The sequence below is a fragment of the Mycteria americana genome, chromosome 6 (assembly GCF_035582795.1).
Source record: "Mycteria americana isolate JAX WOST 10 ecotype Jacksonville Zoo and Gardens chromosome 6, USCA_MyAme_1.0, whole genome shotgun sequence".
Taxonomy (NCBI): Eukaryota; Metazoa; Chordata; class Aves; order Ciconiiformes; family Ciconiidae; genus Mycteria; species Mycteria americana.
In genome coordinates this window covers 47,161,513-47,176,452 of record NC_134370.1, presented here as the reverse complement: position 1 = coordinate 47,176,452, position 14,940 = coordinate 47,161,513, and the positions used below count along the sequence as shown (strand labels likewise).

The window sequence follows — 14,940 nt, the reverse complement described above, 5'->3', positions numbered from 1 at the left end:
GGGCTGTATTCACCAAAGTTAGTTTTTTTCAAAGTTCAGCTGATCTCCATCACCCGCTGTGCTCAGCTGCACTGTTTTTACCCCTTTGCTTTGCAACTCTGATTTATGAAACGACTTTATGAAGCTGCTTGAAAATGTCTGGCTGTAGCAGGGTACAGGCGTTCTGATCTCCTTGAGCAGAAGCAGGTGCTCTAGTTTCCCCTTGTCTTGTCCTCCCCATTGCCTCTTTCTTCCTCCTTGCCAGCTTTCATCCGACAGCACGGGTGGTGGGGCTGCATTGCAGCTGAGGTTAGCCCTGCCTCCGCTGTCCCTTGGCACAGGAGGATGAAAACGGCTCTTTCAGCTGAGCCTAGTGCACTGCCGAATATTTTTCCAAGTCCACCCAGTTTCCCCTGACGGTTGTCAGGCACTCTATAAACATCGCAAGCCCTTCTTGCGCTAGTTATAGGGTTTTACCATGGGTTGGTGTTTTCTCAGGCTGGCATTTGAGCCACAGAAGGGTGTTGGTGGCTGTAGGTCCTGTGACGCCGGTTCAGGGAGAGTGGGGGAGAGGGGTGCAGTGTGCCTGTTGTTTGCCAGCACTGCTGAGTCCTCCAGGTCTCTCTGCGGACTGGAGCCCTGGCAGACTGCTCAGCGTTTTACAAACCTGAGTGCGCCAGCACGAGTTTGAGTATTAAATCTACATTTTCAAAGTCCTGTTATTATGTTTTAATTGCTTCCCCTGCCCTTTGAATCAAAGTACAGCTTGCGGTGTAGGAACACGATGAGAGCTGGGCTTGAGGCTGGGAGGCAAAGAACACGCACTGGATGGATCCGACTGGCTGGGGGAAGGATCCTGTGGCAATCCCAGCCTGCTGTGTCTGGATCAGCTAAGCATGTGAGGGGCAGAGCAGGCAAGGACTGACAGGCATCGTCGGAAGAAGGGGAAAGGAAGACAGGCTAGCAAAATTCCTTGCGCATCCTCGCGAAGGGAGCCTATGCCAGCACATGATCTGCCAGCAGCAGATGTAAGCTCTCAAAAACAGCGGGGAGGATGTTGACTGCAACAATGCATCAAGGCTGTGGTTTGTAACCTCAATAGTAAGGCAGTTAACTTTTTTTTTTTAACAAAGACATTTTGATTGCCAAATCCATAACCATTAGCAGCTGTGGTTTTGAGCTGTTTCTTCCTCACACATTGCAGTCTAGACCTGACAGGCTTTCAAACAAAAGTTTGGCTGCTGGCTTTTTTTTGTGTTTCTTTGCAATCCTGCTTCTTTTTCTTTTTTTCTTGTTCTGTTGATTCAGATTGAATGTTGGTGTGTATCCGTTTTCTAACCCAGCCTCCACAGAGTGGCTCCTCTGCATCCATGTGGTCTTCTGTGGCCAAGAGCAGCGTGTAGAGTTCCTCGGATGCATGTTCACAAGGCTGCAGTACTGGATATTTCTGCCTCAGGCTAGAAAATTTGGCGTTTCTAGAAAGTTGGATCTGCTTTGGGGTTTCTGTTTAGGAAAATGTTATGTTTCTCATGGGCCAAAAGCCTTGTTGGCTGTGCTAAGGCAAAGGGAACGGGTCCTTAAAAGATGATGCCTGAAAACATGCTCAAAGTTGAAAGCGTGTTGGAAGACCGCATCATGAGGGAGATCAAACCTCAAAATGAAGTGCTTGGTGCTCTGCAAGCTCTTTCTAAAACTGGAGGTCTGAGTCAGGAGAAGGTGACACAGAGCAGCAGCAAACCTGGATCTCCTGGCTCAGGTGACGGCTCCTGTTGCCAGTCAGGTGTCACCTTTGGGTGAACGTGCCCTGGAATACTTCAGGGTAAAGGCTGGGTTGGGAGATTGGCTAGATAATCCCCAAAAGTGAACGTCCATGTAAAGAGGTGGTGGAGACTACTGCTGTTAGAACAACAGACGGGGAAACAATGCTTCAACACCACTCTCCTTGGAAAAGCAACAAGGATGGATGCTGTTTGGGCACAGCAGTTCTTGAAGCCTGGTCCTGCAGATTGCAAGAAAGGCGGGATTTTTTTTTTCCCCTCTTGATATTTAATAACTCCTACCTGCAGACGGGCCGCAGAGCCGATAACTGAGCTTCAAGCGCTGGATCAGTTTTGGCTGCAGCTATACCTGGGCAGCTCCATGGGGTATCTGTGGGCAGGAACTGGGGTTATTGCTGGTGGTGCCCAAACTGGAATTGGGGAGTTTGCAGCACCCACAACCGGATAAGGATAATCTCTCTCATTTTTGAGGGCTCCATTTCTCCTGCATCCATATGTCCATGTTGCAGGTGCTGCAAATGCCTCTCTTTGGCTGCGGCACCCCTGTCGCTCGCCAGAGACTCCCGACTTTCTTCTCCCCTTTGCAAACCACTAAAGAAACATTTTCTAGCTGGATGGTGAGCAATTTTCCTCCGGAGAGGAGAAAATGGCTGTTTAGTAGTTAATTACCTGTTACGTTAGTCTGACAACTATGAAGCTTATGAGGCGTGAAAGAAGAGCGGATCCGCCTTTCCCACAAATCACCAAGAAAACAGGGTGAAGGAAGTTGCGCCTGGCTCCCAGGGGGATGCCTCGCATCCCGCTCCTCTCCCTTGCATGTGGCCAAGGGGCTTCTCGTAACGCTGGGGAGTGTGTTCTTGCCTGCTGGGGAAAGCAGATTTATTGCCACTGCTGGTTACAGCAGCCCTGCTCTTTTGGAGGGGATGCTGTCTCCGCCAAAATTTTTTTTTTTCCCTTTGAATACATTTTACGGTGAGCTCTCTTGCCAACACATGGGCTCCACTTGCTTTTGTTCTTTCCAAACAGCGTTGCTTTCCAGCGCTGCCTCTTTTATTTCAAAGCTCTTAGAGACGAGCGGGGAAATGAAGGCTGGAGCTGGTGTCCTGGCCTGGTGCTGCCTGGCAGAGTGAGCTGTATTTCCCCTGTTGTTCACCGAGGAGGCACGCCAGAAAAATGATTCAACCCTTTCCATTATTAACCTTGCAGAACATCTAAACCACCTCCTCACCGTTCAGTGCCAGTGCCCCAAGGGCACCCCCCGGCAGCTGTAAGATGGAGAGGATGGCGGTGACCTGCTGAAGGACTACAGGTTCCAGCGTGCAATTCTCTGCTGTGCTCTGGCTAACCAGGCTGTGTGCTGGGGCTGGGTGATCACATGCTTGATGGGCAAGAAGAGTGGAGGAGAGCTCAGGCTGCGTTGCAGGGCTCTGTAGGCCAGCCTGTGTAAAAGGCCGGGGCTATTCCCAGCCGGTGTTAGCATTTGGTCTCTTGCACTGCATTTGCTTGTCTCATTTTGTGTCTGGAGACCTTAATGAGAGCGGAAGATGCTCTTGAAAGGTCGCTGATGAAGCTGCCGGGGGAGCGTTTTGGCTTTGTGCTGCTCAGAGCTGCTGCTCCGTTGCACGCGGTGCCTTTGTTCCTTCCTCGGATGCACCGGAGCAGAGCTCATCTTGTTAGTGATGGTTTGGCTCCCCCCCTGGTACGTTTTCCTTTGGCTCTTTCGATTCCCCTGCCTTCGGTTCATGGCACTCAGGTTCAAGCGAATGCAGCTTATTGGGGAGGGGTGAAGAAGGGCTCGGGTCAGCCCTTCTCCATGTTTTTTTTTTTTTTCCACTGCTGAGATGGAATCGGAACGAGCTAAGGGTCCTGAACCCCGCATTGTTACCAGTGATGCTGGGTGAGCCTGCGTGGCACCCGCGTCCTGCTGTAGGCTTTACCCAAATCGGGGAAAAAAATATTTACTTTAACAGACTGGGGGGTGTGTGTGTGAAATTAGTAGGATTTTTTTTTTCCCCCCCTCAAATGTCAGAGAAGGTGGGTTCGTGTCTCTGCTGGCTCCAAGCTGGCTTGTCCCCTCCTTTGCTCTTTTGCTGTGGGCTGTGGAGTGGGGAGGCTGGGCAGCCCTGCTGCTGTTTCTGGTGGTGACGAGCTGGTGATGGGAGACGTGAAAACAAAGTGTAGGGAACATTCATTAGCAGTTATCCCTGCTTGCAGCTTGATTGGGGTGGCTGTTGGGGACATCTGATAGCCACTTAATGTATGTTCACAGCACCAGCTTCAGCGAGAGGGCAAATCTGGTGGCTGGTTTTCGGAGGAGCCCAGCACTTGGTTCCCTTTTCTAGCTTGTACTCAGATGCTACGTTTAACCTTGAACTCTTTCTGCATGTGTTAAGCTGCCTTGAGATCTGCTTCTCCCACTCCCCCACCCCCCCTCCCCGCTAATCCTTCACAGCTAGGATCTTACAAACCTGTTAGCAGCAAATTGAAGCCCGACTGGTGCAGTCGCAGAGATGGGATGAGCAAGGAGGGTGGTCGTTGCGCAGACGTGGGTGTATGGAGAACGTACGTGGGATTTTTGACTGTGCAAAACAGTGGGCTGGAGCAGCAGTTAGTAAGCTGTGCCGGCTGTTCGCAGCCCACAGAGCCCACCATCCTCCCAACTTCCTCATCGCAAGCCCGCTACAAGGTGGCAAAAGGTCTGAAAGGAGGCTGAATCACTTTTTTTACACCGTAGTTACATTGCATAACCCCTCTCTTTCCAGCTTTCCTGCTCATCTGCAGGATTGGAGGAGGGTGGGTTTTCTCCTTCTTGAGGGACAACCTGGCCTCTGGACTTTATTTGTTGTACAGGGCCTTTTTAGCCACCTTATCCTAAATGCTGAGTTGATTCCCGGTAGAGGCAATGTCAAAGCCTGGAGTACTGGCACCTGTCTTATTTACCATCAAGATTATGACGATGAGTGCCATTGAAATTAAGAAGGAACATCCCCCATCAGACTCCTGGTGGGTTTGATTCTTGGTCTCTTGTAGAGAGGGAGTGTGGTTTTCCTCTAAATTGACCTTTTATTTAAAAAATTGCTGTTGCAGATCCTCTTGACTAGGGATATGCTCTGTCCTCTCTCTCTGGCACACTAGATGTGGCTTTTGGGCTTTTACTACAAGTCTCAGGTTTGCTGAAGTGCTGATGGGCAATGGCCGCTGTCTGTGGGTCTAGTTGTTAGAAGTAAATTTGTTCTCCGTCTCCTAAACTTACTGCATTGCAGATTGTAGAGTGACTCGACTTACCTCTTACAGCAGAAACATTGAGAAATGAGTTTTCTACTTGTTAGATACTTGGGCAGCTTTGGAAAATGTTACGGAGGCAATTGTGTTTGGTATCTTGGTGGCAGTGTCTCCGCTGAGAGTGTAAGTCAGCTGAGTAGTTGCCAATAGGAGAGACATCTTCGGCATGGGGCAGGTAGCTACCGATGTCCCAGTGCTGAGCTAAGCTGCAGAAAGCTGTAGAGGCGGAGGAGTGCTGTCATTCAGCCATGCTGTCTGTCTTGATCCTGTTGATGACAAGACAAGATAGTGTAGATACAGTCTGTAGGTGTCTACAGGTGACGTTGCTCATGGTGATCATGCGTGACGTCGAGAACGAGCGCTGTTTAGGGGACTGCATAGCAACAGGGAGAGATTTTGGGTAGGAAATAGTAACAGTTCTAGGGGCCTCTAGGAATGAGGTCCACGGAGGTGGTTTCTAAACAGGTTAAATATTGGCAGCTTGTTACAGGTGCACTGGGGAGAGGCTGTGCTCTTGGTCCTGGTGATGTGTCGTGTGGCAAGAGAATATCTCACTGTTTCTCTGTTCAGGTTGTAGGCAGTGGTTTCACAAGGTACAGCGGGCACGTCTAACCTCTCACTGCTCTCTGAGAGGAGTCTTGGTTCATACCAGCTCCTCTGCCATTCACCCGCTTCACCAGACCCTTCTTTTGAGCAGTTCAGCCCATTAACCTAATAGAAAACTGACTTTGCCCAAACCCTCCCTAAATTTCTGCAGGGGGAATGAGTTGAATTGACTTGTGGAAGGGAGTGAGTGAGGTAGAGGGGATCCTGGCCATTAGGTTGGCTCAGCATCTTGTGAGGGCTCAGGATCTTGCAGGAGCTCAGCCCCATCTTCTCCACCTGGGAGCATCTTGTCTTTAGGCAGAGGAAAGGGTTACACCTTTTCTCAGCTCTGGCAGGCAGGAATATTCTGCTTTTGTTGTTCACCAGGATGGGTTAAGAGGTTTCTGGGGCAGGTACAATAAGAAGCCTTAAATGTAGCGGCTCTGCGAGGGGCTCTTTCCCCGCCTCCTGGGAATGAGGTACCAGAGGAAGGACCAAGGCTTTTAAAACGCAGGACATGGGCAGATTTGGCACGCGTACAGAAATGTACCCTGGGGGTGAAGATGAAAGGCTGTGGCGTGGAAGCGTAAACCCGAGTTGCGGCTGTGGCATCCACCTTGGCCTTGGGATTGCATTGAGCCAGAAGCTTTTGGAGCTGAAGGTTTGATCCTGGTTTCGGATGAAAGCTGTCAGTGGAGAAACCATCCTGGCTGTTGCTTTTGCTGCTGATGCCTGGGTACCAGTTACGGGAGATAGTCCCTGTGTGAGGGCCTGTGAGATGCATGAAGGGGGACACGGTGATGTCCAGGTCCACCTAGGAGATGGTGGCTGAGGAGATTTGGGAAGCAGCTGTACTCCAGGCAGCAAGACCTCTATGGCACACTGGTCCCAGACACACAACTTGGCTGAAGAAGCCATTGGCTGAACCATGTGTAGTAGAGCGGGGATGGACCACCTCTGCGACCAGGTCTGGATGGTGGCTTACGCCCCACTGCTTTATGGTGTGACCTTTGGAGGCCATGCTAGTTTGGGAGCTGCTGAATGAGTCAGGTCCTCTGGCTATGGAGGGGCCACCAGTCACCTCATGATGCTGAGAGCAATAAAGCAGCGCCAGCATTTTGCACTCACCAGGCGTTGGCCAGGGATATTCACATTGGCTCTTTCTAACTTTCCAAGATCCTCCTTCCCTGCAGATGGGAAATGAAAATCCTTGGCATTGGCATGGAGCAGTGGAAGCAAGTCAAGTAAGGTGGCTCAGCCAAAACAAAAAAAAAGGAAGAAACCTCTCCAACCCCAGATCGGTACAGCAGGGCATCTGCATGCGATGCAGATCAGTGTGGCTCTTTCTCCCCTGGCGCGGGTATTGTACAGAGCAGCTAAGTGCATGTACATCTCTCTCTTGCTCGGTGAACAGCTCTTACACACTGTTGTAAGATGAGAGGGGCTGGAAGCGCTTTGCCCAGTTGATCCAATCCCAGTGTCGGGCTTCTGTAAATCTCCCCTAACTGCTGGCAACACTTCCAAACCCTGCTACAGCACAGGGAGAGTGGGTTGCTCCCTGCTGCCCTCTCCATGCCCAGCTGTTCCAGGGCAAATCCAAACTCATCTTGGCAGGTCGGTGAGAGCTTTTCAAACACTCAGCCTAGGAGTCATTTGTTAGTAACAAATGGGGGATTTGCCAGGACACGCTGCTCCATCTGGTCTGGCATCCTGTCCCTTACAGCAGCCTTGACGGATCTGCTTGAGGAAGGCAGGGGAGCAAAAAAAAAGAAGACAGTTTTCCCATGGAAGGAAAACCACTTCTGCACTCTCTTTGAACTGGGTTTCCTGGGCTGGAGCACCTTTGTGGCATGCCCTCTCCTCTGCATCTGTCAGTGCAAGGTCTGCAGCTGATGGAGAATCTGATGGTTGTTATATACATTTTTTATTACTGTTTTCCATTTCACTTCTGAACACCAGTGGGGCTGAGCTGCATCCAGACAGGACTTTGGTGCACTTCCCTCGCTGAGTGGGTTTTTTTTTCTCCTTTTTCCTGCATGGTTAATGAGAGAAACAATCTGTTTATGCTCTTCCTATAAAATTCCCCCATGTCTCCATCGCAGTGAAATCTCTCCGTAGACTCTGTACACAGAGCCAGCCCTGCATGGAGTGGCCGGCTTCTCCGAGCCATCGACCTGGCATGTTGCAAGCGGTTTTTCTACCGCTCACCCTTTAGATGCAGACTAATCTCAAGGGCTGCATGTCCCACAACAAGATGGTGCGTGCTTTCTAAATCTGAAAGCCCTTGTGTTTGTACCGAGCTTTGTGGGGAAGAGATGGGAATGTATCCATAGCTGGGACAGCTGCCTCACTAGAAGTCATGGCCACCCTTCTGGTGGTCATAATCTTGTTGGGTTGGCCAAGCTGTTTCAGTTGAGGTGCTGGTATGCCATCCACAACTGGCTGGGTTTTGGTGGGGATTCCCGCATCTCTAGTCAGCTGAATCTGGGAATGCTTTGGATGAAAATCGATCCCATGCTTGTCCCAGTGCAAAGCAGGCAGTGAGCAGGCAAGCTTGGGAGGGCAGGGCCCCCAGCCGCCTCTGTATCAACACCCCACGCTTTAGATCAGCTTAAGCCAAGTATGAAACCGCACCTTTTAGGTGGCAAAACACAGGTCAGTGCTGAAGGGGGCTGAAAATGGTTAGGGAGCACACAGGGAAGCGGCTTGGTGAGCAGATCTGAAAAGGGAGCAAGCTCTGGCAGAGGCGCAATGAGAAAAGGCTTAGCAAGGGGCTCACTGGTTAAGACCCAGACTGCAATTGTTTGGGTTTTGTTTTTTTTTTCCATTAAAAGTTCTTGAACTGGTTTAGTCTGAGCTGCTACAGCCTAGATATAACCCATCTCTTAAATAACAATTTCTCTGCTCCTGACTGCCGAGCTCCTTTCATACCTGCGGCAGTTGGTCTGACTCACGTTTTGTGTTTGTGTCTGTGTTTCGCAGTATCCAGATCTGAGCCAGGAGTCTGGGTCTCCATTTGTCTTTATCTGCACTAATCCCCAGGAGATGGTTGTGAAGTTCCCCATCAAAGGAAAACCCAAAATCTGTAAGTAGTAAAGTTTCCACAGATGCCCCCCTTGGCCTTTCGTGCCTGCTCTCATCACCACTTCTGACTGCCTTTGCCATATGAGTTCGCAACCTTTGCCCTGTGCTCTTTGATCTGTAGGTGTTTGTTTAATGACTCGAATACATCTGTACTTTTTTTTTTTTGTCTTTGGTTCCCCTTTCCCCAGATGTTGCTTCCTTCCAAATACACGCCTCTTCCTGCCTCCACAAACACTCGGGAGTCAAAGAGCGCTCGTGTCTGCAGCTGATCCACTTCTGGCATCAGCCTGGGTCAGGATATGAGCCGGCGCGGTGATGCTCAGGCAGATCTGCGCTAGCTCCTTGCTTGCGGTTCAGAATTGCCCTCTTGCCTGTGAGGATGGTGAGGGCTTGAAGCAGCAAGAGCTGCAGGGCCAGATGGATGTTCTCCATCCGCAGGCCAGCAGGATGGGATGTCCTGGCAGAGCTTGCAGGGAAGTGCCGCAGCATCTGTCCACGCTCTGCTTGCCAGTGTCGTTAGTCCCTTTTATAAGCCACCAGCCCCTCCGCAGGCTGCCAGTTATTCCTGCCCACTGCCGTAAAAAGGATGGAGGAGGGATGCAGCAGCTGGGGAACCTGCAGTCAGCTCCATCCTTATTAGCAGCCTCCCCACCACACAGCTTAGGGAAGGCACCATATATGCTTTCAGGGGATGTGAAAAATTAATTTGACGGGCTAAAAGCAGCATAAGCAGAAATAGTCTTGGCTGTTTGTTTAGCAGAGCTGATGACTGGGTTTTCCTTCTTGTTTGCAGTGTGGTTCTCTGGGAGTAGTTATCTAGCGGTGCAGAGGCAGCAGGATTTCTCAGGACTGGTTAATGAGGGCTTTTGAAGCACACTGTAGGGTTATTTTTGTTGTTTTGGAGATTCTCCCCCCTGCTCAGAGAACCACCGTTCACCCATGGCTTTGGTCTCTCCCTGGACATTGGGGGTATTCCTGCCCTGCTGGGGTATGGAGCAGGGCAAAATGATTTGGTTTCTTCCCTGCCTTTTGTAGCAACATCTGGGAGGGTGCGTTCAGCCGATGGCACCAAATGATGCTTGGTGAGCTGCAGTGCTCAGCTCTCTCTAGCAGCACCATCCTCCCACAGGGATGGGTCTTCCCCAGTGTGCCAGTGAGCAGGCAGGGCTGTGCCGAGTTATTTAGGATGCAAACGTCTTTGCTGTGGTAGAACAGCCTCGTCGCTGTCATGTGCTGGAGCAGCTGCTGCATCCTTTTTTTTTTTTTTTTTTTTTCCCCCCTCCTTGTTTTAATGTCTCCTTGCTCTCGTACAGGCCCTTCACTGCCACATCTGCCTCCATCCAGCCACGGTTAGGAGGAGAGCTGCTGGTGGTGGCTGAAGTTCGCCTTCATGGTGTGAGCGGCCAGCTTCTGCACGTCTGCCTCGCTGGGTGCAGGCGCTGCTGGTTCCTTCCCCATCTGTCACATTGTCTCCTTTGTGTTGTGGCACTTTCCTGCTTGGAGAAGGATCAGTCTAACAGCCTGGAAGGAAGCTGGCTGTGCTGGTGGCTGCCTGCGCTGCCCGTTCCTGCTGCTGGCCCTGCCTTTCCTGCCTTCCATCCCGACAGGAGTTGTCATGAGAGCAGCGGTGGGGGAGACTGTGGAGTTGCATGTTCCCCTTCCTGGAGGGGACATCGTCCATCTGGGTGATATTTGTGACAGCCTAGGGAAGGCTTTGACCTTTCATCGGGGTAAGGCGCTGTTTTAAGAGGAGCTGGCATCATGTCCGAGGCAGTCAAAAGCTTAATTCTCCAAGCTGGAAGCAGAGCAGGGGAAGGTGCTGGCTCACATCCCTACCTGAGCTCGCTGGCTGCCCTGGTCTCCTTGAAGCCTGGCTCAAGCCATGACAAAATGCCAGTTTGTCTTGTTGGGAAGCCAAGCCAGAGCAGTTTTCCTTGCCAGATAACCGCACGGGCCTCGCTGCGATGACATCTGAATGCTTCTCCATTGCAAATTAGTTGTTTCTAGCAGCCTGGGGATGGGGGAAAAAAAAAAACTAACATAGCTTGATTTTTTGCTACCAGGGTTATTGTCTGTGTGGAAGGGATGGGCACTGTGTTTGCGAGCATGGCTGTCCCCAAACATGTCCCCACTTAGTTTCAGCACATGGGGACAAAGCTCGGTGGTGGTTCTCATCAGAGATGTCCTTGAATCTGGGCAAAGCTTCCCTGAAGCCTCCCTTGAGCCTCGCTCAGAAACGTCCCTTCAACAGCCAACGGCTGGAAGAGTGTGGACCAGTGGGCAAAGGGACACATGCGAGACAAGAGTCCTTTAAATCATTGAGCAGAAAGAGAAGGGGACCCTGTGGTCCACAGGACTGTGGCCTTATTTTTAGCCTTTTCCTAAAGGTTACCCACGTGATGTTTTAATCTTTGCCAGCTGATAGAGCTGAGGAGCCTCCCGATTGCTTTTGGGGTCTGGGAGCAGGAGGCAGGCACGTTAAATATGAAGCTTATGAAGTTAAATATGTGGAGGTGACACAGTGTTGGTGGTGGAGGACCAGAGCATGGAGCAAGTGTGAACTTGCTGCCTTTCTTCTGCTCAAAACCCCATGGCTTGGCGACACGGTGGTCTGACACGCTGCTTCTGGATAGTCTGGCCGTGCTGGCTCAGCTGTGTTGGGTGCCCATTGCTGCTTCCAGCCATTGCAAGAAGGGGGCTTCTTCCCCATCCTTAGGCAGGTGGGGAAAGTCTTCTCCCACACAGGGTGGCAGAGGAGATGGTGGATCTCCCAGACCTTGTAGGAGAGCATCTTCCAAACTCTCAGGCAGTTTGGAAGGCTCAGCCATAGCTCAGGTTGAGAACACTGTCTGGAAACAGATGCTTCAAGTAATGCCCTATTTTGCCCTTTCGCTTGGCCTCAGTTTTAATTTTCTCATTTGTGATGGTGGAAGAGTTTTGCAGACGCCCTTTTGTGTCCCATGGGCTGCAAGTTGGCAACTGCTGTACCGAGACATTGGCAGTGTCTGGTTCCTGCTTCCAATTTCGACCTGACTGTAGCCATGTTTCAGTTTGCAGACCTATGGCATGGTGACTTGCAAACCCTTGCTCACATTTTTTTCCATGTGTTATGGGTTTGGTAGACTGAACTTCCCTCTCAAGCTCAGGCAGGAGCAAGGCTGGCCCAAAACTCAAGCAGAAGGAGGAGGACCGGTTTCAGGGAGGCTGGGTTGTCCTGGTGGGACATCCTGAGCGAAGCGGTTTTGTAACCTGCCTCTCCTGGGAAAAGCATTGTCGGAATCTTCATTGAGCTGAAATTGAGAAGTTCTCTCGGTTTGAAGAGAAGGTGTTGGTCTCTTGGTCTCTGGCTGGTCTGGAGCCATTTTCTCTGGACAAGTGCCTGCTTCTCACAGCACAAGGGCATTTACCAGCAGTTTTTGGAGCAGTGGCCAAAGTGGGATGGTTTTGGAGCCTGGTGGATGTGATCCCCATCAGGGACGAGATCTGCTGTGTGCTGTAGCTGGGCTGGAGCAACACAGCTCTCCCAGGGACCGCATGGGCTGTGCTTCACCCATCAGGGTGACATCGGGCTTGATTCCCTGGAGGGATGATGCTGTGGGAATCAGATGAGGTGCCTGCGAGCTCTGGCTCCATCCACCTCACTGGGATTTCGCTGGGATGGGCTCTGTCTGTCCATCTCCTTGGGATCAAGCTCTGATCCCTTTGCTTCCCCTCCTGATGTGACCATGTGACCATGGTGGCCGCCCACGTCCCTCCCGAGGGATGCAAGGGGATGCTCCCCAAGGACCGGCACTGCCCTCCCCAGCTCACTGCAGGCTCTGCAGTTTTTCCTGTTGGCTTCTGCAACGCAGTGGAGCCCCATCCCTGCTTCCAGCTACAGATAGAGACAGGTTGAGGCTGGCATTTGGAGGATGGGAAGACACAGGGGAGCAGGAGCAGGGAGGCAATTTCCCAGGGAGACATGGCATTAGAGGAGGTGACCAACACTGACCGACGGCAAAGCCTCTCTGGGAGGCTGGCTCTTTGCCGTGCTGCTTCACTTAAGGTCACCTTCCCTTTCTTCCTCTCCCTTTTGGAGGAGGGAGCTTTGCCTGGGAGAGCGGGAGCATCCTTGCTTTTTTATGGGCAGGGAGAGGGGAACGGGGATGCTCCTCTGAGGCAGTGTGTTGCCCACCCAGTTTGCTCGCTGTGGCTTCTTCTGCAGGAGTTGCTCAAATCCCATGTATTCGTGTCCTGCTTCTCTCCCAGGTGGGAAAGCGGAGCTGGCAGCAGAGTCACTGAGGGCTGTAAAGGACAAGGGAAGGCAGCGTTTGCTCCGGGTCCCACTGGAGCAGCCAGTCATGGGTACCTGGGCTCCCCAAGGTGCTGCCTGGTGGCAAAAGCAGCACGGCCCTCCCAGCTGGTGACCTTGGAGGCCACCAACCTGGTGCTTGGCAGCACAGAGTGGTTGATCCCCATCACATTGTATGCCTAATTGCATCATCGTCCCCAAGCTGAGGGTTTATTGTCCCCAAGCCCAGCTTTCCGCCATGCTGTGGAGAAACATATCCCCAACACAGTGCTTGACGGTCCCCCATCTCCTTTGAACATGTCAACATGCATCCTGTGGGCGAGCGAAGGGATTGATTTCCCCTCCAGTAGCAGCGGGCGAGTGCTGGATGTTAATTTACTCTCCTCCTCACTGAATTTCTCCTGCTCTGGCATCTCTTTGCTGCATCGGACACGCTTGCCCTCAGCTCCCCCGTGTTGTGCCTGCGGAGGGAAGCCATGGAGGCTGGAAACGCCTGGCTCCTCAAGCACAATAATTGAATATGACAGGAACACACTAACTAGGAGACCTCACTGCCTCCAGCTGATTTGCATTGCAAATAGCATTTAAAAATAAAGAGTGATGAGGAGGGTTTGTTTTTTGTTTTTTTTTTTTTTTAATCCCTTCTTTACAGGGAAGCTGGATGCAAAGATCCATCAGGGAGCAAAGAAGGGGCTAATGAAGCAGAAAGCAGTGGAGTGAGCCTTGGGGGAGCAGTGCCTCGTGTTCCCACAAAGCACCCGACTACCACCGAAGTGTGCCAGGATGGTCCTTGACTCTGGAAAGCAGGTGCAAGATGGATCTGAGAGCGCTTTTAGGTATTGCTTTATCTGTTGTATTCCAAAAGCATTAAAAGAGATGTGTTTTCACTGAGCTCTCGCCCAACAGCCCATGCTTCCTGGGAAGTCACACGCTGCAGACAAGGGTGGGTGGGAGATGGAGCTTGATGGGATGGGATTCAACCAAGTGCTGGCATCTCCACATCTCCTGTGAGTGCCGGATCCCAGGAGAGCGGCCAGCCCAGCTCCATCCGTCTCGGCAGGCAGGAGGTAGCTCCATCCTGGCTTTGGCAGCGTCTCCCTCCATAAAATGTGCCTCGAGGTCTTTTGGCTGGATGGGGTCAGACACATTGCAGTGCTGGCCTTGCAGGAGAAGGGCGAGAAATGGGGGATGAGGGGGATGGCTTCCAGCCGCTGGAGAGCCCAAGCCCTGTTGAGTGTGTGCTTGGGGATGCAGGGGACTCGGGGTGAGAGGTGGGCTCTGTTCCTGCTTGGAGGCTTTCCGCTCGTGGGAGCATGCCCTTAGGGCTCTGGCATTGCCGGAAGTATCCAGCCTTACATCTCTCTCTCCTGATTTGTATCAAAGCAGCAGCCACCCTGCAAAAGCTGACCCCCCCCCTCCAGCAGCTGTGTGCATGAGTTAAAAACCCCCTCTGCCTTATGAATAAGATTAATTTCTCCTTTTTCTTTAATCCTTCATATTCAGCATCTCCCTGCATTACTGTGTCTGTGCTCATTACACATTTGTGTTCACTGGGCTGTGAGCCTTTCGTGCCATGTTGCTCCAGGCCCTGCCTTGCCATGGTCTAAGCATTCCTTGTTCCCTGGAGCCCACCCTGCTCCGGAGGGGATTGAGCAACCCCCAAGCACTACCAGCATCCCTCCTCCTCCCTGGGGACATGGCAGGGAGCAGAGCAGGGCTGTGGGCTCAGCTGCTTGCTGTGGTCACTGGTTGCAGGTTGTCACAGCCCTCCGCCTCTGTTCCTGTTGCTACCCCATCAGAGAGGAGGGTGTGAAGCCTTTGTGCCAGCTGCCTGCCCACCCTGAAGCTCAGCAGCTGAACATAAAAGAGGAGTCTTCTGGCTCCTCTTTTATGGGATCTCCAGGATGCTGGAGATGGTGGATCTGGGGATTCAATGCCCAC

The 14,940-nt window shown here is 51.8% G+C and overlaps 1 protein-coding gene across 2 annotated transcripts in view; it reads left to right on the top strand.

Annotated features, from left to right (window-relative positions):
• Positions 1-13,890, top strand: part of TRIP4 (thyroid hormone receptor interactor 4) — a 34,131-nt gene extending 20,241 nt beyond the window's left edge. Inside the window, exons 12-13 of one of the 2 annotated variants that reach the window (XM_075505529.1) lie at positions 8,607-8,709; positions 13,652-13,890. In XM_075505529.1, the coding sequence (XP_075361644.1) occupies positions 8,607-8,709; positions 13,652-13,719 (171 nt within the window). In that variant the 3' untranslated portion in view covers positions 13,720-13,890. The remainder of the gene's footprint in view (positions 1-8,606; positions 8,710-13,651) is intronic. The other variant, XM_075505530.1, reaches the window with a different exon arrangement.
• Positions 13,891-14,940: the final 1,050 nt, after the last annotated feature.